At 38.1% G+C, this 24,226-nt stretch overlaps 2 protein-coding genes across 2 annotated transcripts; both read right to left on the reverse strand.

Annotated features, from left to right (window-relative positions):
• Positions 1-509: 509 nt before the first annotated feature.
• On the reverse strand, positions 510-15,416 carry tlr18 (toll-like receptor 18). Its single transcript, XM_085366640.1, has 4 exons — positions 15,326-15,416; positions 3,707-4,702; positions 1,487-2,669; positions 510-956 (listed from the first exon to the last, which is right to left on the reverse strand). The coding sequence occupies exons 1-4, from the start codon at positions 15,367-15,369 to the stop codon at positions 510-512; spliced, it is 2,670 nt and encodes an 889-aa protein (XP_085222766.1). The 5' UTR covers positions 15,370-15,416.
• Positions 15,417-17,291: 1,875 nt separating this feature from the next.
• LOC146623282 (uncharacterized) lies at positions 17,292-18,901 on the reverse strand. The gene is made up of 3 exons (XM_085366643.1): positions 18,188-18,901; positions 17,905-18,073; positions 17,292-17,391 (listed from the first exon to the last, which is right to left on the reverse strand). Exons 1-3 carry the CDS (start codon positions 18,876-18,878, stop codon positions 17,292-17,294), a joined length of 960 nt encoding a protein of 319 aa, XP_085222769.1. The 5' UTR covers positions 18,879-18,901.
• Positions 18,902-24,226: the final 5,325 nt, after the last annotated feature.

Raw genomic sequence — 24,226 nt, forward strand, 5'->3', positions numbered from 1 at the left:
TACCATTCTCCAGTTTCTAAGCTTTTGCTCTACAACTTGATATCGCTTGTATTTTTACTATATGGTTTCATTTGACTCGGCTTGATCTGAGTTTGAACATTCATGATCTCATACCTCTGAGGGCCAAGAATGTAACAGTGCACAGTCCTTTCACAGTGTGGCACCTGTCACCATGGTTTGCTGGGACCTTGCTTGTTATCCAGAGTGCAACATGGGAGATCTCATGTGAGCCGGCCTTTCAGCGCCTGTCAGCAGGGCACCTGGCCTGAGACACTGAGGGAAAGTGAAGCAGAGGCCATCAGCTCAGCTGTCAGGGATGACATGACAGACTGCCTTGGGCAGACAGATTGTTGGGCAGGGGTTGTTTGTTTTTCTTTGTTATCACAATGAGATGCTGTATTTTGCTCCCTTGTTGGCATAGCCTAAACAAAAAGGTTACTTGAGGGGAGGTCTTTACTGAGAAAATACTGAGAAAGGCATTTGTTTAATAGTTCTTTTTAATTTAATGGCTAAAATGCCACCAGTGGTATCTGATTTAATGGCTCTTCATTTGCTTCGTTTGTGGGTTCTGCTTCTTTTTCCACAGTCATCTTATCTTCTTCTGGCACCCTTTCCTCAATAGGGGGACCAATCACAGATATTCTTCCCGCAGATAGGGTTCTTCTCTTAACACTGTTTGCCCGCTCTTGGGTTGTTGGCTTTCCCAGGACACTCCTCAGCTGTGCCCAGAAAAATGCCTGCTGGTTAACCTGCTGGGGCCACTCCAGGTATGTCTTTGTACTCAGCATCTTCTTGAGCTTGCAATACTTGCTGGGTAAGGAGTTTGGATCAATAGGCTCCTTAACCACTAAGATGACATCACTGAAGGTTTTTCCCATTGCTCTCTGCTGAGCAAAGTACAGCTCATAGTTGCACCACTCACTGTTAACGAAGTGCCGTGAGAGAATAAACATTACCTAGGAATAAAGAAAACAACAGAAAGGAAATTATTATAGGGTCTCTACCTTATGCTTTCCTACCAATTTCCAAACAACAATGATGAGATGCTGAATAACAGGGCAACTATATTCATCAACCATTTAGCATAACTCATATCACCATTACTTACTTTTTTAGACTTTTAAGACTCGGTATTCCAACAGTCAACAAATTGTCAGGCAAGTTTTGAGATGATGTTTTCATCATTTATAATTGCAATGTAGTTTAAAAAATGAGAAGTGCCAAGAAGAAGTGGCATCTACTGAACCAGGTGACTATAAGCTATTTTGTTTTGCCTTTGAATGAACAAAATTATGTGAAAATGACACACACTGAGTGACGTTGCTATAGATCAACTGACTAAAACTGTAGCTCCTAAAAAAAAATTGTCCAAAATAATTAGGTTTTGCTGTGTGTTGTTTCTCATTTTGCAAGACTTTAATTTACTGTAACTTTTAATGTGCTGGTGTATAGTGGGGTGCTTTTACTACATAATACATTTTAGTACCTTACGACTGCTTTCAATATTCTCAATGATGTTATCAATGATCCACTTTCCAGGCATGAAGTCCCTCTCATGAATGCATAGACGATAGGGGTTCGTGTTGTTCTCCAAACAGGGTAAGAGCTGGTGCCTCACCCAGTCAGCATCTGAGTGACTGTAGGATATGAAGGCATGGTAGGTAAAAGTTTCCAGATCACCAGCTGCTTTCTCCTTGTGAGCTCTGTATTTAGCCCTGATGATCTGGTATGTTGCTTTAGTGTACCATGGGAGGTCAAAAATATAGCAAATCAGCATAAGTATTAAGATCACTGCTGTGGTGGTTGCAACACAGATAATGATAACCAGTCTGATGTCACATGCTACATGACCCGGAAAGTATTTGGCTATGACTGTGTTGAGCAAAGCCTCTGGGTGGTAACACTTGTAGTTCTCAGGCCAGTTTGTGAGGTTTACCTTTCCTTTTGAAATTGTGTCCTGGATGAAAGCATGAAGCTCACATGTGCAATGATAAGGATTGTTCCCTGCCTGAAGTTGAGACAACTGAGGCATATCTTCAAAGGATTTTTTGCTAATTAGGCCAAATGAATTCCCATCCAAAGCTAGCGATTGCAGTGATGCACTTTCCCATTTAGATGGGATGAATTTAATTTTATTCCCACTCAGTAGAAGGGTTTTGAGGTTGGTGGTTTTCTCAAAGTAGTTCATGTCCAGCTGGTCCAGATCACAGTAGGACAGATCCAAGTACTGTACTGTGGTTGGTAGACAACTGAGAGCTTCACCTACAAAGTTATTATGGTGAGCAATAAACTTGGTGATATTTTGTTTCCAGACACAATTTTGGCTATCTTTAGCAGATCCTAATTTGTTGTAGCTGAAATCCAAAACCTTTAGCTCCTGGAATTCTTTTGTGAGGGATGATAAGTCTTTTAAGCTGGTCAACTCATTGTTGCTTGTGTTGAATGTATGAAGATTCGGCATGGTGTTCTTGTAATCGCATCGCTGGTTGAATACAAACTCATTTTTTAGTCGATTATTGGAGACATCTAGTAATTCCACACCGTTCATCTCAACCCATGAATCACAGGGTGCAGAGTTGAAATACACATGTTGAATAGACAGTTGCTTAACTTTCTTGAACCAGGTGAAACGCCAATCAAATCGTAGCACATCAGGATTGCTGATGTACCTACAAGAAACAGAGATATTTAGTTTGCGTATTTTTATATGACCTTAGTAGTGAGCTTCACATTCATGTAATTTCACTTTGTAACAAGGTATTGAATTATAACTATAACAAAATACTTGTCAAACCCACTATTTCATAGCATCATCTTCTTGTGCAGCTCTACCGTATTTAGTGCAGCTGCTGTTTTTGGATCATTAATTTAAAGCCCTGGTATGTTCCTTTATAGTCATGCCCTATGTTGCGCTGCACAACCTTGTGACTAAAATTGCTTGTTTAAGTATAACCATAATTTACAAGATGAAAATCACAAAATCACATTTTACGGTCCATTAGAATAGAATAGAATTCAACTTTATTGTCATTGCACATGTCACACGTACAAGGCAACGAAATGCAGTTTGCATTCATCCAGAAAGTGCTTAGTAATAAAATACATATATTACAAAAATGGGTCTATTATGGGTATGTTGCAATGTACACGGTATGAAGGTATGTTATGAATATGCTATAACTATAAGTATGTACAGGCTGTAGACTCAAACACAGCTGTTATCCAACTGCAATAACACATCTGAATACTACAAAAAAATGTCCATCACGCCACTCTTGTGTTAATCTATGCACGGTCTGAAGCATGTGTGTGGGAATGTATGTGAATGTTTTACTGTTATATCTTATTAGTATTTTAAGTATTCTATCTATTTTATTTATTGAATTTTATTGTTTTATTTATATGTTGATATTGCTAGGGATGATGCAATGATCGGGGACCATTCTTAATTTCGTTGTTCTCATGACAATGACAATAAAGTTTCTGATTCTGATTCTGATTAGTGAGTGTACAAGCTATGTACAGGCTACGAACAGGATATAAATATGAAACTATACAGAAATATGAACTATACAAGTTATAAACAGTTGTTAACAGTTGTAGAACTATAGTTATTATTGTACAGAATTATTCAGTAGTGCAGTTTAGATCAGTGAGATGTGTAAACTACTGTTAGAGCAATCTTGTAGGACACCAAAATACTCACCAAAGATCCAGTTTATCCAGTACAAGATCTGTGATGCTGGAACTTGCACCACTATCAACAAATGTTGGCGAACGGGCAAAGTCAATGTACTGAAGTCTTAATCTTTTGATGCTGGTTGCTTGTAAATTGATTAAAGCCATCCTTATAAGGTTCTCATTGAATTTTCCTCTGTGAAAGATGAGTTGCTTGGCTTTAATGTGTTTTAAACCCTGAAAAATGTCCTCCTGTCCCATGTAGTATGTGAATTCAAAGAGGTTACGAAATTGAATGACTGTGAATGTTTTGTTAGCTAGGTCCTGTAGCATATGAACAAGAGCATTTGGGTGTTGGTCTATAGCCATGTCAAAGCCCATCTGACTTGTCTGAATGACTTCTAAACTTCCAGGCTCATAGTAATGGAGGTGGGAGGAACATTTAATAGCAAATCCTTGGAGCTTAAGGTTCTTCAGGGGTTGGAAATCTTTTTTTTTTAGGCCCATCACCAAAGGGCCGCCCATGGAGAGAACCTGGAGTCTGGAAAGTTTGGAGAAGCAGTCAGCCAAAGTTGCATTTATATAAAGGTTATTAGACATGTAGAGCTCTTTTAGATTAACGAGAGGTGTCAGAGCTCTGGCAGGAATTTCCTGCAGGGAGTTATTGAAGATGTCAAGATACTCCAAGAGTGTGTTGTTTCTGAAGGCATCATTGTCAATGTATGAAATGTTATTGTACTGAAGCTTGAGGATACGAAGCTTAGGGAGGTGGAAAAGGTCATCAGCATAAACAGCTTGAAGTTTATTATAGGAGAGGTCTATTTCTTCAAGTGTGGGTGGAAATTGTCTCCATGGGATACTGTCAAGCTGTCTTCCCAGACAATCTGCAGATCGGTCAGAGTTGTAGATCTGACAGGGTCTTTCCTCAGTGTTGGTAGTGGGGAGTGAAGATGGAGTTGGGAGTGTGAGAGCTCCAAGAAAGACACCACTGAAATGGATCAACTTCCAAATCATTGTTTTAGACCTGGAAATGAACAAGATCAGGCAAGATTATCAAAACATTTTATTGATTTTCGTAGACAGTAAATGCCAGATACACGTAATAGTTTGATTAACATTTCATTAAACATTAACATTAATGCTCATTCAGATTTTATTCTGTGTTTGAGTGCTCTTTTAGGCTCCCTGCTTTCCCTCAATCCCCTTTCCTGTATTTCTTAGACTTCTTCTGTACTTTAAAAAAAAATCTATTTCATGGCTTCAGATCTCTTTGCAATTTTCCTTGTGTTCACTTAACTGAATTGAGGGCATAAAAAATCAAAGTAAACTGAATCCAAAAATTTTAGATGTGATTGAGTAGTAAGCATAACAAAAATGCCATCAAACTCGTGGGGACAACCGTTTCTCCCCATAAGTGACTGTTGGTCCCGACAAGTACAGTGGCATGCCAATTTTTCTGTCCTCACAAAGACGTCTAAACATTTACACACACACATGCAAGTATATAAATCAGAGAAAAATGTGTACTTTTGAAATTGCATTATCAATGTTGGGCAAAATTGTGACACGTAACAGTACACCACTTCTACAAAACAGTAAACAAAACCAATGTTTAATTCCTGTAAGATGCATGAATGCAACACTTTTTTCTGATATATTTAATTTCATAATTTCCTGTTGGGTTATAAGTGTGTCTGGTAGTCACTGATTTCTAGCTTCTTTTCAGGTTAAGTTGACCTAGAAACCGCACACATCACCGCATTTATTGAATGCACTCAGGCAGCAAACCTGCATTTAAAAAGACATTAGTTTCATCCATTTACAATATACATTTCCACTGGTCCCTCAGTAAACATCAACAACGGCAACTTTGTCATTACACAGCACTTACCCTGTGAAGTCTACCTTTCTGCTAAGGGCTGGTAATGCAGACACTTTCAAATTCTCCTCCCCTTTTATAGTAGTAGCTCAAGGTTACACATTGTTTGTGCCCTTACGTGAAAGCTTTATAACGCTCATAAAACAATGTTGTTTTATCTATTCCAGAATTGATGTGAGTCGAATAAACAATTCTGCATGGATATGGCTAGAGTAGAAAAACATTGTTGCCCTGTTTATTTTAGATAATTGTAGGTCATTATACTGTATTAGAGCACTGTCTGTTCATTTGTGACAGTCTGGATAGGAAAAAAATATATATATCATCATCCTGTCAAACATAATTTTTGTTTAATTCATTGACTCAGCTACATCTAACAGATTGATGGTACATGATAAACTGATGTGTTAATTTCTGAATTATAATTCAGAAACATAAATAAAAAATACATAAATAGATAAAAAATACAAATATATAATTTATCCACAAATATATTCATTGGGGAAATGTAATTTCTCATAACATTCCACTGACATTTGAGTCAGTTACTCATCATTTCTAATTATTCATGTGAATGAGTGAATTAACGTATTGTTCTAGGGGAAAAAGTGTCACATGACAGATGAGTTCTTTGAATCAATATCTGTGTTTGTTACTTTGGCAATCTTCTTCCTTATTTGTCAGTTAAACATTGTATGGGAAGTAACACAACAGTAATACTGTTTAGCTATATGACTTGGGCCTCAGTGGACAGCTGTTCCTGGAAATTGACAGTAGATTAGAAAAACATCAATAACATTTACTTAGTAAGACACGTCACATAAAGGCACTGTTGTAAAGTAATGTTTTCCATGTAAAGCAGCTGTGGTACTTTGCATTATCAATATTATACTAATATTATAACTAGAGATGGACCGATCCGATATTACGTATCGGTATCGGTCCGATACTGACCTAAATTACTGGATCGGATATCGGAGAAAAATAAAAAATGTAATCCAATCCATTAAATATCAGGAAAGCACCTCACAAAACTTGCAACACGCCGTAACTCACCTCAGAACGTTAGCACGTTGGAGCAGTATGCATCACGTGATAGAGCGGCTGTGGCATGCGGGACCTGTCGGTGGTCTAGATAGCATGTGGAGTTTTGCTAGCAACCCGGCATTTCATCTCCGACAAAGTTATCCCGAGAGAAGTAAAGCAAGTGTGTAAGTCCATCTCTGAATGTTTGTAAAGCATTCCTGCGTTAAGCTTAACAAACGACTGCCTCTCGCTCTCCGGCTGCTACTTCAATCATGAAACTGCTTAATGATCAGCTGATCGGCTTTTCTGTCGCGAGTCCGTGTCTCTTGTTTGCTTTTGGCCCACTTTGCACCAGACAGAGGAAACCAGCGGCTGAACAACAGCAGCACGTTTAAGCTTGATCAGCTGTTGTTAGAATGTATTTAATATTACTTTCTACTCGAGGATCTTTTTCTACGTAGCTGACGCTGGTAACTGTGCAGGGGCGCATCTAGCAAAGTTTAGCCAGGGGGGCCGATAGGGCATTAACAGGGAAAAGGGGGCACAAAGACATACTTTTCTTTCTTATTCTCATTTAAAATGTCTAGCTTTTAATTATTTAATATTTATCCGAATCTTACACCCAAAGTTTTAATCTGATGTAAAATGTATAGAAGTCCATTATTGTATATAGTGACTATTAAGTCTAATATATATACCCTAGTAAGCTATAGTACTTTTTCCTTTGGGAAGGTACCATCTGTGCAGTCTGCAATTTTGTTGAAGAAAGATGTTGAATCTATTTAATATTTCTTGAAAAATAATTGATTTCTGTGCATTTATTTTTTCACACTGCATCAAATTAAGGTTGATTACGTCGATTAAGCATCATGAGGTGGCGCGTGAGGGGTGGTTCCCTATTTTTTATTTATTTATTTTTGTTGTTGCTGGGAGTTGGAACCCTGTTAGTTAGGTTGCTTAATATTTATGCTAAGTACTCTTTAAAATACCAGTATAGGGAGGATGGTGTAGGTTTAAGTTTATTAGATTGATCAGTATTGCTGAACTATGAAATTTTTTTTGCATATAGGTATAACAGAATAGCTTTAGTGTAGTTGTTGTTTTAAACTTGAGTATGAACATATACAAAATGCAGCAAGATATTTAAAAAAAAACAGTTTTGTTGATTAAAACACACTATATCGGATTCATATCGGTATCGGCAGATATCCAAATTTATGATATCGGTATCGGTATCGGACATAAAAAAGTGGTATCGTGCCATCTCTAATTATAACAATGCTAATTTTGTCTTAAATGATTTGAAATGCAATTATATTTCAAGCCACGAGACAATGTTTTCATTTTCCATTTATTTTGGTCATTTTAGTGCCAAGTTCAAGTTTAACCCCAAGTTGGCACCAAGTCTTTCAGATCATTTGCCAGATATCACTAAAAAATATTGATAGTGTTAACATTTTCATTTCAATTTTGATCTTAATAGTGTTAAATTGTGAAATACAATTTTTACTTTAAGTGGACATGGTTAATGAATACCCATTCATGGTATGTGAACATGAAAGACCTGCCTGTTGCAGGACTATTAATAGGTAACTGTTTAACCCTGCACGGCACCGCAGACCACGCCACACCACACGGACCATGCAAGATCTTTCTTTGATCCCATGTGTTGTCTTGTGATAACTCCATCAGGGTTCAGAAGCACCTATCTGCATTCCTCTTGCTTTTTCTCTTTACATTTATATTTTGGTTTGTAGGCCTGCCTGTGTGATACATAAGTGGTGAATAGTAATGCTAAAATGTGAAAACAATGCTAATCCAGACAAAACATAAACTCATGTCATTCACCAGCTGCTCTTGTATATAATGGAGCAAAAACAAATTTTGACTGTACATGCAATTTAGTTTAGTTTAGTTACACTGGCCATACTTTATATTGATTGCCTAGATGCAGATATAGAACACAGCAGCAGAAGTCATGAGTAGATCTGATGAATCATTTCTATTGCTTATTGTAAGTTGACCTTTCAAGTTGTGGGACTGATGTTTTGTTGGTGGCAAAGATTTCATTTACACATAGCAGCAATTTAAATCTGATTGTTACCAAATATAATCTGGCTGGTGTGACTGTGTGCCAAGCATTAGGTTAAGAATTGCCCTTCCTCAGATTACTCATCCAGATACAGATCAGTGCACCAGTTGTAAAAGGGGATAAGTTTGCAAAAACATTAGAGTAGTCAGCAACTCCCACAGTGTAGTCTCAGATAGCTTTATCTTGTGGTTGTTAGGCATAAATCTAAACAACAACAGGTCATTTTGCAGTCAATAGGATGGTTTAATCAAGTTTTTTTTTAATTAGAAAAACTTAAAGGTCAAGACTTTTTGATCTGTGTGACCTGTTGTACTGTGATCTTCACACATTGCTTTGCATCATTTTCTCCCTCACAAACCTGATAAATTCACTGCTTCTTTAAGCATTTTCTTTTGGTTTCTGTCACTTCCGTAGCTATTCTGCTGTCTCCTACAGAACACTTCTGCTTTGTAAAGTTTTATTTTTTTTCTACTGCTGTTGTGTTTTATTCAGCTTCCTTTGCTTTTTATTCAACATCTATTACATTTTGTGTGCCTTTGCAGCATTTTTCTTTTTGTTAGTGTTTCCTCAAGTTCCACTGCATTTGATCTCTCAGGGCCACCACAGAAAACTAAAACCTTTTACCTCAGGCAAATTCCTCATTAATGTTTCCAACAGAGGTAAGCCAAATTGCCACATTCCTGCAAACACTGAGAGCTTTTAAGTTATGTCTATCAGATTTTATATTAACCAGCAGGTTATGAGCTTCTGTGTTTAACTCCTCTTATGAACCGTACTTTTGTTCTCTGTGACCTCTTGCTGAATTTTTTGTGGTTCTCATGAATGTACAATTCCCACAAGAGAAATGTTTTCTGTTCTGCGGTGTACAGTCTTATCGGTTAAAGGAATCTGCACAAACATGTTGGCAAAGCTGCAGACTTCTCTGTTCAAATTTTTAGTATTATTTTCATTTGTTTAACAAAGTCATGTGGTGTGTCAAAATAGAGTTGTACGTAGTGCAGTCAAAACACCTACACATAATCTCTTTTGTGTACACAGTATACTATACAAAATCTTTTCAGAGTTAATTATTCTCCCCAGGCTGGCTCACTGCCAAATTCATATAAGACAAGCTGGAATCTCCCCAAGCATGTGAGAAAAAAAAAGAAAGATAATTTGTTATCACTGTTTGTGTCACGTTTAAATTTTACAACTATGACACTGTTTGCATTCTAACTATGACCAAGTGGAAGTGCTCAAATTATCATGGATAACCAAATAAGAAATAAGATGAGTGAATGCTTTTTTCTTTTTTTTTCTTTGCTTTTGCTCCATAATTGCTGATAGAGGACACCATGTAGCTGCACTGGCTCATCCGGTATCTAAAACAGGTAACAACAGATAAGAGCATAACAAGGACAAGGTTTCCATTTGTTGTTACAAGAAGAGCAAAATTTGAATGGTCTACTTTTTAAAAGATCTTTTGGAAATACTTTAAAGACTAGGATCCAATTGTGTACAGTAATTGAAAGGAGAAATGAGGTTAGTATAAAACTCCTGGAAGAATAAAACCAACAGAAAATACACAAAGATGTGCTCACAACACGCCAAACAACTCTATTTAGGACTTGATTGATGATATAGAGGGCCTCACATCAGATGGTTGCTTCAGTGGGGTAAATAAATTTCTGATTATTAAGGTTGAGAAGCAGATCAGATATGATATATATATATATATATATATATATATATATATATATATATATATATATATATATATATATGTGTATATATATATATGTGTATATATATATATATATATATATATATATATATATATATATATATATATATATATATATATATATATATATATATATATATATATATATATATATATATATATATATATATATATATATATATATGTATATATATATATATATATATATATGTATATGTGTGTATATATATATATATATATATATATATATATATATGTATATGTGTGTATATATATATATATATATATATATATATATATATGTATATGTGTGTATATATATATATATATATATATATATATATATATATATATATATATATATATATATATATATATATATATGAATATCAACAAGTCAGTCTTCTCCTGGTAATATATAATTTCTATAATACAATGTAAGTTTTTGACAAGGGTAGCTATGCACTAAATTAGTAACCAGGTTGTGAAAGACACAGCAAACAGTTCTATCATTCATTAAGTCGCGATATCTCTCTGATATGCATGGAAAGCGTCATCCAGTAAGTGTAAAGATCTATTACTGCATCTGATATTTACCCAGCAGTCAATAGTTGGTGGCAAACAGTTCTTTCATTGACATGTGTTGGCAGTGCTGGGCCCACTGCACTGATATGACAAATGTATCTGGCAGCAGACTTTTTTCACTAATGAGTGTTCTTTACTCTGGTTTAATGAGGCTGTTTACATGCTATGCACAAACACAGCTGCACTTGGTTGATGATTCTGTTTAAGTTATCATGTTCATCCTCCGCAGGGACAGATGCTACACATGTTTATGCGCACAGGTTGTTTTTCTATCATATATCAAATGTTCTTTACCAGCACTGTTGCTGTATAGACAAAGAGCAGTAAGATAAATACATTAAATGAAATTAAGTTGCTGTTATCTAAACTATCATCAAAAGCACTTGCTTATCGTCTTCTCGCTTTGACTCTGACAGTTACTTTTTTAAAGAAACCGCTTACTGTGAAAGTTGTTTTCAAGAATCACGACTTTCCTGTAAGAATTTCCAATAAAAGCCTTCTACCATAAGGGAGACAGATAGGAAAACTTGAACAAATACCAGCAAAAACAGCTTACTAACTAGACACTTCTAGAGGGAGAAATGCCAAAGAAGGGTGAGCTGAAGAACTAAATCACAAATTATACAAACAGTGAAAAACATCCAATCCATTAACAGATGACTGGGTATAAAAATGGCAGGAATGACTCTTTCTGAAGGGAAATGTCAAGTTAAATCACAAAGCCTTTGTATATTCCCATCAGCATCCCTCAAACTAGGAAAAGAAAAGTAATAACAACAATTATTCAAACTTAATACAGCTTTGTTACAACAGACATTTAGATTTAGAAGAACAGAAAAAGCATTCTAGTAAATGTTAAATATTTGATAGTCACAATTTGATAGAAGTAACACCTGTGCTTGATGAGACAAATTCTTTCTATTACCACACGACAAGTAAAGAAAAGAAAGAGTGTGATACTATATTGGGGCGTTAGAGCAAAACAGAACAAAAGTATTCTGGAGAGTCTTGAATAATTACTAAATCATTACAGTCTGCTCTGTTCAAATCAATACTCTGGTCAGGAAAGCATTAAAGAAAACAATACGAACTTTAAATTCTGCTTCCGTGTTTCACTGCTAGTGCTCTCCAGTTGCACATGCTCACTCAATGTTGTGGTAAAATACTACATTCAAGTGGAACATAACAATTGCAGATGTTATTAGTCACACCCAACAAATCAAAGCATCCACCACGTAAAAGCTCTATTAAACAGGATAGTGTGGGTAGATTTGTGTTTTGTTTAAGTGCTTTGGTTTCAGGCATTTTAAGGAGGAGTTTACAAACAAAGAGCAAGAGGGATTTAAAATGAATTCTGTCTTATTGCAAAACCCAAAAGGAAAAACTACTCAGCAAAGAGAAATGTGTGCTGTCTCAGTGGCACTTGACTCCACCTATAAGCCCTTGTTTTGTGTCCTATTAATGCTGCCAGAGAATGAGTAATCAATGAATGGTCATATTCAGTGACTGACTAAAACCAGGCACTGAATATGACATGAAACATATGAAAAAAATATCAAAGTAATGTCACTAACTAGCAAAGGACTGATGAAAATCTTATTATTTACTAAAGAAGCTTCCTTTTAACTGAAGTAGCCCTAGAGTGATCCAGCACTCTGGGGATTCAGGGGTTCACTTTAGTTCATTGAGCAGCCTCCATTGTTGCTTTCTAAAGCCATAAATGTGTGTATATGTATGTGTGTGACAACAACACACAAGCACAGAAGGCTGCTTTGTAGTAAATGTTCCCTGTTGAGAAACATGATAATTGTGTTCTTGTCAAACATCTTGATCATATCTTTATATAAGTCATAAAATATGCAATAACATTTTAGATATTGCCATGAAAATTGACATTAATTATAAAGATAAAATAGTAGCTATGTGATAATTTTATTTTCCCCCATAGAGATAAAATCTGATTACAATGAAAAACTAATTAGATACAGTGGGAAAAGGGAGGCAGCTGCAGTAGGGCAGAGCTGCAGCACTCACATGTACTGCATTCATCGTCTCTAAGCTGCTGCAGTATCAGTGGGCACAGGTCCACTACTGCATCAACTATTATATCTGCTCAGGATGAGCTTCTCTGGACATCTTCTCAGTTAAAAGATAAGAAGATTAACTGGGTTGGCTTCTGAGCATTCAGCATTACAGTTAAATAATAACCGAAGGTTCAACATAAGTTGAAGCATTAAAGAACTAAAATAAATCACACAGGGAAAAGTAAAACTGTTTGAAAAACATTTAAGAGGGCAGAGCAGCAGGAGACATCCAGTGAGTTCAGTATACAAACAAATCCCTGAATAATCACCACATCCTGGACACTCCTTCTACTTTCTCTAAATATACCTTAAAACCTGTAATCTCAAAATGACTAAGCCGCTCAGATCTTTAGAGAAGACTTTACATACACCATCAGGCAGGCAACATAGACACCAGCAGCTGTTCAAATCTCCCCAATGTTAGCTTATTTACCACAGGGGCTTCACAGGTGCCAGCAATTAAGGAGGCTGCTTGCCTTAGGAGTGTCTCTAAGCATACAGTAAACCTGAAATCTTTATCTTTTTATAATTATCAACACAACTCATTAAAAGATGAAAAACGGATATAAGCAGAGATACTCCAAGCCATCTTACCTGTAGCCTGTGTAGTGAAAGCTGAAATAGTGAATGCCTCCAGGCCAACATACTCCAGATGTCTCAAAAACTTAATTTTCATTGTGATGAACAATTGTTCCACCCAAGAAAGTCATATTTTAATGCTATTTTGTGATTTAAATATCCTATTTGTTACAAAACAAGATGCTCTGTGTTATATCACTTCCTTCCTAACACAAGAGCTTATACACCTTTCATAGCACTGAAATACCCTTTTCATTCCTTTCTAACACAGCTGAGGTATTGGAAAGAGGGATTTTCAGTGTTTTTCTATGCTCAGTGAATAACTGGATAAATACATCTCTTTAGGATCTTTAGCCATGCTACCAGCTGTGTGAGGCTGTACATAAAAACAATAGAGGAAGTGAAAAATGCACACCTTCCTGCTTTCCTATACTAAGGAAACCTTAAGCAATGCAACCTTTAAAAAGGAAAGAAAACTCAGTTTCCAACTCCAGCATGTCGGTCTGGGTGAACAACCTGTCACATGACTTAAACAGGCTCTTCCACACTTATCTTATTCATAATGTGGTTTAAAACAATGAACATTACAGCAAACACATGGATTTTCCTGTTTGAATGCAGCTAGCCATCAAACATTAGAGCCAATTATTGCTTGACATAAAACTTATTGTTGCAGCCAGGGGCAGCCCAAAAGTGATCCCTTTAGACTGGTTTTTGGTTTTAGTGTCCTGATTTTCCTCAGAGTTATCCATTCTGTCACTAGCTAGCAAACATAAACATACTGACAGAAGATGGCACTAAACATGTTTAAAAACTTGTTTAAACGTGTTTAAAAAATTCACAGACAGTGTTACATCTATGTCAGTTTGAGTTTCATTTCCTCTTTAACCCCCATTTATCCAGGGAAGCTACTGCATGACCACTGGAAGAGATTGTTTTTGTTAGTTAGTTATTTTTGTTTGATTTATTTATTTATTTTTTGTAGTAAAGTAAAAAGTGTGCGTGTTAGTCCCCATGGGGAAATAGTTCCTCTGCATTTAACCCATTCACCCAGTGAAGCAGTGGGCAGCCACCAATGCAGCGCCCGGGGAGCAGTGTGTAGGGACGGTACCTTGCTCAGGGGTACCTCAGGGTAGCCGTTCAGTGGAGTCGAACCCCCGACCTTCCGATCATGGGGCCACTACTCTACCTACTGAACTATCCCTGAACTAGTGGACAACTACAGCTGTGTCTGGGCTCAAATATTTAAGCCAAGATAGAGTCAATATGTCAAACAACCTACAAAATGTTACTACTGGGCATTGAAACCTGCCACTTTTCCCACTTCCTGTCTAACTGGTGTACTGTTAAATGATAAGTATGGGACGCTATTTTGTCTGGAACACTGTATTGAATTAGAATTACTATCAAGTAGAGGAAGTCCATCAAGTTAACATTTTCCACCCCTTAGATCAACTAGTGAATTTTATGTGCCTCCACAATAAACTACATCTCTTTAGGATCTTGAGCCATGCTACCATTCTAATATATTCTAATTCAAATATAGCAATTAGAATTATTATTCAACATTTAGAATGTGCTGAAAGATTGGAACTACAAGTGATCCAGGTAGATTGTTTTAAATGTTAAGAGACAAAACAAGCTTGAAATAGACATGAAAACAATATGTTTACACTCACCTCATGTTGGACAGGCTCAGGTCTTCCTTAGCTGGACTTTTCATAACACATTCTAACCTGTTCTGTTGTCAGTGCTTAGTGAGAAGTGACTCACCACTGGATCTGTAAGCTTATGGGCACTCTGTTAGCTCTGCTAGTCTGTACGTGTTTTTGGCCCTCCCTCTCTGTCTGATTCTTTTTCTCTCTCACTCACTCTTCAGTCTTTGTGCATGAGCACGTGTGTGTGTGTGTGTGTGTGTGTGTGTGTGTGTGTGTGTGTGTGTCGCTCAGGAATGTGGAAAGTAGTTTTTTTTTTTGCCTCAGAGGCTCCACATATTTTTAATCATGTTTGCTATTCTGTAACACAAACATTAGAGCCAGAACTGTTGGGAAATATCAGTTTCATCATAGCCATTACTCTGGTCATGCACATACATTTGATTTTATTTTGTTAAAACCTTGAGATATTGTTTTTTTTTTTTTTTGTTTTTTTTGTTTTTTTAAATCTAACCCAATAAAACCCACTTAAAAATAAAGGTTGAGTATGTGCTAAGACTATTTTGATAGCAAAAACAAAAAAGTTAAAAATAACAACTGCTGAAAAAAGAAGAAGCATGTCCACGCTGTTCCAAGTTTCAGTGAACACCTCTGCCAAAAACTGCCTGTGTAATTAGACAGGCCCATGAAGATAATCTGTTGGGTGGAGGAATTTCAGTTCATCTCTGCCCTCGGGCCATTTTCACAGTTTGGTTGTCTTATTCATTTGTATATTTTATTAGTTATTATGTCATTTCCTCTGTGGGTTTACATCCCTATAAAACTATGAGTGAGGTTTTGTCTCTAAATACATCAACAAACTGAGAAATATAGGAAATTAGAGCGTGTCCAGAAAGTATTCACAGCACATCACTCATTCCACATCATGTTAAAGCCTTGTTCTACACTGTAAAAAAAAACGTGCTGTTTTTACAGGAAAACCCTGGCAGCTGGGGTTACCAGGGACTTCCTGTAAAAACGCTTTACAGATGCAACTTGTAAATTGATTTACAGTGAATGAATCTCAGATTAAAACTGTTAAATCTACAGGAAAAAGAAGTTAATTTCACACATAGATGTGATATATAAATACACTATTTCCTGTATCTTTTACAAGTAATAAATGCTTTTTGTGGATCCATAAACTGCAAAATTAACAGGGAAATATCGTACAAAGAACTAATTTAAAATGGTAGAACTACGGTGAAACTGTGCATATTAAATGGAGCTGCTCTGTAAATTATACATAAAATCTATGCTGAATATTATATGTTTTAATGTAAAATTTTAACCATAACCCAGCAAATTTCTTACTGCTACGCCTACACCCAAACATGCAAAAATACACATGAGAAAACACAAGAGAGGAAAATATCACTTTTGGGAAATTTATTTTGCAGCCACATTAGCAAAATGACAGCAAATGGATCCATTTTTCCAACTAACACAATATGCAAGGCACACAGCAACTACACAATTCAATCAAAATATAGGCTATAAAAGCTGTGGAACATTCCTGCAAAGCAAGAACCATGTTCATGAAACAAGCATTTGTTAGACCCTCCACCAGAAAAAGTTAAATAACCTGTTAAGACTTTAAAACAAAAAACACATATTGTGCCAAAAATGATCATAATCACCGTGCAACGCAACACGCACCCTGCTGTCACCACAACCATGGCCCTGGTCAGAAAACATCAGCAAAACCACGTGGTGAAACAAACCTACACATGTGGTCTAGAAACACTGCAGTAGCAGCATGTTGTTTTTTTCTTTTCTTATGTAAATAAAGAACATTCCTACAAAGAAAGAACATCTTCATGAATTGGCTTCATGCATTCGACCAGTAAAAGGTTCCAGTACACATTGTGGAACAAAATTAACAAAGTAAAACTAACAGTCCACAGAGAGTCAAGATTTAGGCTTAGCGCCACTCGTGGTCGGCGAGATCCTAAATCAGGGTGAGGACTCGAGGGTTCACACTGAGACGACGCTTTGAGTTTTTGTTCTCTACTTTGGTTCCTTTTTCTGGGTTTATGGAGAAGAAACACCTGTAGAATAACAATCATATAAAAGTTTATTAAGCATTTTTATAATTGATCAGTTAAAATACACATACAAAGTAAGTAAAAATTAAGTATATACATATATATACACAGTCATGGCCATGACCACGTTCAAGACAAAGTATAACCAAAATGCTGTGGGGAAGTGAACAATGCATGGTCAAAAGTATTGGCACCCTTCACGAGTGTCTTCTGCAGTGATATGTCACACTTTAGCATTGTTAAAATCCAAAGCAAAGGTTATAGGTAGTCAGACGTCAGTTGACGCTTGGTCTAGCCCTGAGTCTCGGCCAGGCTTGGACCCAGATTCAGACTGTTAATGTATTTAAAAAAACCAAACAAACAAAAAAAACAACAACAAAAAACAGAAAAAACAACTGAAACCGGCTCCAAAGCCGACCGAGACTCAGAGCCAGACCTGGACTCGAACCACATCAAAGCCAGACTCCAGATCCCAGAGTCTCAGTTATAAGAAATAACAAAGCCATATTTGTTCACCTCTGAAGAAACTCTAAAGTGGAAGCCAGCTCAGATGGATAATGGATGTTGAAATTGTAGTAGCTCCCGAACATGAGGCACAGTGCAGAAATGAAGGAGGATATGTTTGTGCTGACGAGGTTCCGATCAACACTCAGCATGTATCTTCTTGAGGAATAGCAGGACTGTCCTGTGAAGAAATTATTTAACAGGTTATATCAATAAACACGGCAGTCACATGACATTCTATAAAAAATGCACTTAAAAAAAAAAAGAGAGAGAGAGAGCTATGAAACAGACTTACCACACATGATAATAGTGGGTGTCAGAGGCACTTGCTCCAGTTGTACCTCATCTGCCAGACATGTATCTTCAACACAGAGAAGCATGGACTCCTCCTTCTCTTCAAAGTAGCTGAGTAGCTGTTTAAGGTAAAAGAGACACATGTTTCTGAGATAAGAATGACTATCCTTCTCTAGCATATCACTGGCTGAACTAGCAGATGCCATGGTTTCATGTGTGTTTTCTGAATATTCTGTACTGTCATTTGGGGGCTGAGGACGAGATTCCTTGTACATGTCATCAATACCATCTGGGGAACAAGCTTTATGCTTCCTACACATGTGAGAAGTAAATGATGACTTTTTTGTAAACATATGCTTACAACCACTTACTGGACATGACACAGACCTGCCCCCTGCAATATGATCATTTAAGTGAGACACTAGCTCTTTCACTGTTTGAAAATGGCGGGCACATAATGAAACTGCACATTTTAAATCTGCAACAAGAGCTTTAGGAGTAGCTTGAAGTGCAGGTGCATTGTGCACACGATAAACATGCCCCTTGAAAGCAGAGTACGTGGTGAATGTTTGGCTGCAATTGGCGCCAACACATTTAAAAATACAACAAGGCTCATTCTTATGCACTCTGCAATGTAGTACATAGCCTCTTAATGTGACCAATACCTTTTTACAAAAGACGCAGATGATCATTTTTAGTATTTCTAAAGTTTGCCTGTGCTTTTCAGCTGAACTAGCATGCTAGCGCTAGGTTATGAGCCTTGGTCTAAATATCAACTGGTGCTTTTATCTCGAAAAAACGTCGCCAAGATATTGAACTTACCGTGCAGACTTTCTGACGAACAAACACAGATCCTCAAAAAACACTTGAAATCGTATGTTTGTAATTTGTCCTAACAACGTAGTTGCTGAAAGTTCGATGTTTTCTTCTCCCGTCTTCTCTCTCGTGCTGGCTCTTAGCTATAGTCGTGAACTAGGCGCTCTTCTCCTCCCGCCCTCACGTCATTATCCAATCAGAGACGAGCTTCAGATGCACATTCAAAATTAGGCGCGCTCAGTGCAACTGTGAGTGGCCTGAAGTAGCTTACAGCTCTGTGGAGATGAGGCACCATAGAGATCCTATGGGAGGCACTGTAAGTTTGTTTAGCCTTTAATAATGAGACATTGCTGACCTAACCCAAAAAAGTATTCTAGTCTAAGTATCACATTGCAATTAAAAGAAACATAAAGAATACAAGCATTATGACAGAAGCATTACTTAGTCGTTAAATAATAATTTCTTATTGGTTACCCTACAATAGGCTGCAAATGATTTAAGAAAAAAACATGATGTAAACAATTTTAATTGTATATTTTTATATAGCCTATAAATGGAGAGGCAACCTCTCAGGTTCACAATGACATCTTCTGTGAAAACATTTTTATTAGTCCTATCCATGACTTTGCATCATTTCATGAATCATGTTAAAAGTAGGCCCAGTACATCCATGCAGTTGTAAAGTGACTTACATATACGTCATGTGTTTTTAAGAAAAACTGACTAAAACTGTGATTTTTACAGTATTTGCATGTCAAATTAACATGATTGTTTGGTTATGAGTATTACGGTGTTTCACTGTTTTTATTCACAGTATTTGTAGTTTTAACCAATAAATTTGATTATAATCACACATTCATGTTGTAAATATAACAGGAACATTCTGTTTAAAGGTTTACAATAATTCACTGTGATCAAAACAGGAAAGTTGTGTTTTGGGGTTTACTATACATTTCTGTAGGGGTTTTACATGGTTTTTATGTCAATTTCACTGCCCTTTTTTACAGTGTAGAATGGAAGTCACCGCACCTAGTGCTCCGATTACCATAGGGACCACCGTCACCTTCACCCTCCACATCTTTTCGAGCTCTCCTCTGAGCCCTTGGTATTTCTCGAGCTTCTCGTGTTCCTTCTTCCTGATGTTGCTGTCATTCGGAACCGCTACATCGATCACTACATCTGTCTTCTCATGTTTGTCTACCACCACTATGTCCGGTTGGTTAGCCACCACCATTTTGTCCGTCTGTATCTGGAAGTCCCACAGGATCTTAGCTCGGTCATTCTCCACCACCCTTGGGGGCGTCTCCCATTTTGACCTCGGCACTTCCAGGCCATATTCGGCACAGATGTTTCTGAATACCATGCTGGCCACTTGGTTATGGCGTTCCATGTATGCCTTGCCTGCTAGCATCTTGCACCCTGCTGTTATGTGCTGGATTGTCTCTGGGGCATCTTTACACAGCCTGCACCTGGGGTCTTGCCTGGTGTGATAGACCCCAGCCTCTATGGATCTTGTACTCAGAGCTTGTTCTTGTGCTGCCATGATTAGTGCCTCTGTGCTGTCTTTCAGTCCAGCTTTGTCCAGCCACTGGTAGGATTTCTGGATATCAGCCACCTCCTCTATCTGCCGGTGGTACATACCGTGCAGGGGCCTGTCCTTCCATGATGGTTCCTCGTTTCCCTCCTCTTTCTTGGGTTTCTGCTGCCTGAGGTATTCACTGAGCACTCGGTCAGTTGGGGCCATCCAATGTATTCTTGGATGTTCCTTGTCTCATCCTGGACTGTGGTGCTGACACTCACCAGTCCCCGGCCCCCTTCCTTCCGCTTAGCGTACAGCCTCAGGGTGCTGGACTTGGGGTGAAACCCTCCATGCATGGTAAGGAGCTTTCTTGTCTTTATGTCAGTGGCTTCTATCTCCTCCTTTGGCCAGCCTATTACCCCAGCAGGGTACCTGATCACGGGCAGGGCGTACGTGTTGATGGCCCGGATCTTGTTCTTACCATTCAGCTGACTCCTCAGGACTTGCCTGACCCTCTGCAGGTACTTGGTGGTTGCAGCCTTTCTAGCGGCCTCTTCATGGTTCCCATTTGCCTGCGGGATCCCCAGGTACTTGTAACTTGAACAATTAAATCTGATTTTCCTCAAAAAAGAAGCTTTGCTTTGCCCTGCCTATCCTAGCAAAGCTAGCTTTGCCTCCTTTTTTCACACTGACACAAGTAGGTCAGACAACCATTTAAGGTTAAACACAATGAAACTGCACACAATGAAGTCTAAAGAAACTCAATACAGCTCCTTATAAAGCTGTAAAGCTTCATTTATATTGTAAGAGCAGGTTGGTTAACTGACATTCTCCTCGGAAGCACAAGCTCGAGTTTCGTGACACTGCTGCTAGCAGACAAGGCAGGTTTGTCTATACTGTCAAGGTCCACCCTGCTGCCACATGGTGGCAGTGGATTAAGCTACAAATGCAGCTTCATAACTGATGAAGCTAAACAAATTTTTTGGAAAATGTCAAGATATAATTTCACACAATCTACCCACCCTTTCTATACAGTGTTCTGAAACAGTGAATGCAGCAGAATTCCCAAACTGTAATTTCAGTTTCCGCTTTATTGCAATGAAATGTGAAATGAAAATAATAATAATAATAATAATAAATAAATAAATAAATAAAATAATAATAATAATAATAATAACTATATATATATATATAAAACACCCAGCACACCCCTGCGGGCGGTTTATCCTTCAAGCTCGGGTCCTCTACCAGAGGCCTGGGAGCTTGAGGGTCCTGCGCAGTATCTTAGCTGTTCCCAGGACTGCGCTCTTCTGGACAGAGATCTCCGATGTTATTCCCGGGATCTGCTGGAGCCACTCGCCTAGCTTGGGAGTCACCGCACCTAGTGCTCCGATTACCACGGGGACCACCATTACCTTCACCCTCCACATCCTCTCGAGCTCTTCTCTGAGCCCTTGGTATTTCTCCAGCTACTCGTGTTCCTTCTTCCTGATATTGCTGTCATTCGGAACCGCTACATCGATCACTACGGCCGTCTTCTTCTGTTTGTCTACCACCACTATGTCCGGTTGGTTAGCCACCACCATTTTGTCCATCTGTATCTGGAAGTCCCACAGGATCTTAGCTCGGTCATTCTCCACCACCCTTGGGGGCATCTCCCATTTTGACCTCGGGACTTCCAGGTTATACTCGGCACAGATGTTCCTGTACACTATGCCGGCCACTTGGTTATGGCGTTCCATGTATGCCTTGCCTGCTAGCATCTTGCACCCTGCTGTTATGTGCTGGATTGTCTCTGGGGCATCTTTACACAGCCTGCACCTGGGGTCTTGCCTGGTGTGATAGACCCCAGCCTCTATGGATCTTGTGCTCAGAGCTTGTTCTTGTGCTGCCATGATTAGTGCCTCTGTGCTGTCTTTCAGTCCAGCTTTGTCCAGCCACTGGTAGGATTTCTGGATATCAGCCACCTCCTCTATCTGCCGGTGGTACATACCGTGCAGGGGCCTGTCCTTCCATGATGGTTCCTTGCCTTCCTCCACTTTCTTGGGTTTCTGCTGCCTGAGGTATTCACTGAGCACGCTGTCAGTTAAAGGAGGAATCCAGGCAGTGAAGAAGGAACAGTGAGGATTGAGCAAGTGAGCAGGCTGGCAATGTCACCTGAGAGGAGGAAGAGTGGGGTTGTTATTTTCTTTTCCAGTGGTAAACGATCCAGAGATGGTAAGAGATAGCTGGGCAGAGACCGACTGACTAACACAATGAGTAATAATAAAACAAGTGCTAACTCAATCACTAAGCATGGAAGATTTTTACCACAAATATGGCAGCAGTGGTGAAAAATGGATGCTATGACAAATCCTTAAATACGCTGCAAACTAGTGAGCTGGGTAGCAGGTGCACCTGTTAGAAACCTTGTTGAGACTGGTATGCAGCCACACCTTCCAGGGATCTAGGAAGGTGGTAAGAACCTGCTTACTAAAAATCAGTGGAAAGAACAGGAAGAATAGAGAAGGAAAAGAGAGAAAAAGGTGGACCTCAGAAGGACTGCAGACCATGACAGACTTATGTTTTATTTAATGGCTATTTGTGGCTATTAATGACTATTGGTTTTCCTTGTTTTATGAAATTAGAGCTTTTTATGAAAATAGGTTGTCGATGGAGAAAGATTTGCATAGCGAGTTTCTGGAATAAGACAGCAATTCATATTCAAGATTCTTGATGATAGTGTCTCTTTGTTCTCAAGTGGAAAGTCTAAAAACTAATTGACCTGTGGGAAAAAGAAAGTCCCCTTTTAGCTGTGGAAGATCTCAAGTGGTTTATATTCATTTTAAAAAGAAGACCGAAGCATGAGCCAAATTATTGCTAAAATCAAAGGTGTGCCCTTAAGGCTGCCTTAAAGGGTCTTCGGTTGAGGAGACATATGCTCATTTTACTGCACACTTAGGCCCATTATCTTTTATTATTTCACATAGCTAAGCAAGAAAAATAACTTCAGGTCAAAGGGGGTTCTGCAAAGCTTTACTCCAGCATAGGCATAGACATTATTACAAAGAATTCACCAGGGAATTCCTACAAAATTTGATGGCAATCCATCCAGTAATTGCTGAGATTCACAAAGGAAATGCCACAGTGGAAAGTTAGATAATCAAAGTCAACACCATAATTCCTCCGTGGAAGATAAATGTCTGTACACAATTTTATTGCAGTCCATCCAACATTATTTCTCTCTGGATTACAATAATGAGCTGATTGATCAGCTGATTGATGATGAGTCCTTCTTGAGCCATTCTGCTGCAGGTGTGACTTAATGTGGCACAGCTGGTTTGACAGTATTGTGTTTGGTATTAAAGCTACTTTAAAGGTATTTCCAGTAGATGCCATTTATTATGCTTTTTTAATAGCTTTGTTCATTTACTGTGCTTCCTCTCCTTTTACAAGGTCACTGCTGTATGCTGACTCATTTGCTTTCATTGTAATAACTTCTGTTTTATGGTATGACTCAGACATTGCAGACATTTTCCAGAGGTTTCAGTGAGACTGATTCAGCCCTGCTTTTGCTCTCATCATACACTACCAACTGTAGTACTGTCTGCCTGTTCAGCTCACTGAGGCTGTGCTTAGTCACAGGTTTTCTGAGCCTTTTGTGAGTTTAATGGTTTGAAGTCTGTGATGATGCACATTCCAAAAGTAATCGGGAATTGTTTGTAA

The sequence above is a fragment of the Diplotaxodon limnothrissa genome, linkage group LG11 (assembly GCF_057381915.1).
Source record: "Diplotaxodon limnothrissa isolate DT_005_m linkage group LG11, D_limnothrissa_male_GT1.1, whole genome shotgun sequence".
Classification (NCBI taxonomy): Eukaryota; Metazoa; Chordata; class Actinopteri; order Cichliformes; family Cichlidae; genus Diplotaxodon; species Diplotaxodon limnothrissa.

Bases quoted from the DNA above. Each gene is read 5' to 3' on its own strand.
- LOC146623282 (XM_085366643.1), bottom strand. From the start codon at position 18,878: ATGATCATCTGCGTCTTTTGTAAAAAGGTATTGGTCACATTAAGAGGC. The intron at 18,074-18,187 runs GTAAGTCTGTTT...ATTTCTTCACAG, and splicing joins ACCCACTATTATCATGTGTG to GACAGTCCTGCTATTCCTCA. The intron at 17,392-17,904 runs GTGAACAAATAT...GTTATTCTACAG, and splicing joins ACTTTAGAGTTTCTTCAGAG to GTGTTTCTTCTCCATAAACC.
- tlr18 (XM_085366640.1), bottom strand. From the start codon at position 15,369: ATGAAAAGTCCAGCTAAGGAAGACCTGAGCCTGTCCAACATGAG. The intron at 4,703-15,325 runs GTGAGTGTAAAC...GTTCATTTCCAG, and splicing joins CTGAGCCTGTCCAACATGAG to GTCTAAAACAATGATTTGGA. The intron at 2,670-3,706 runs GTGAGTATTTTG...TGTTTCTTGTAG, and splicing joins CTGGATAAACTGGATCTTTG to GTACATCAGCAATCCTGATG.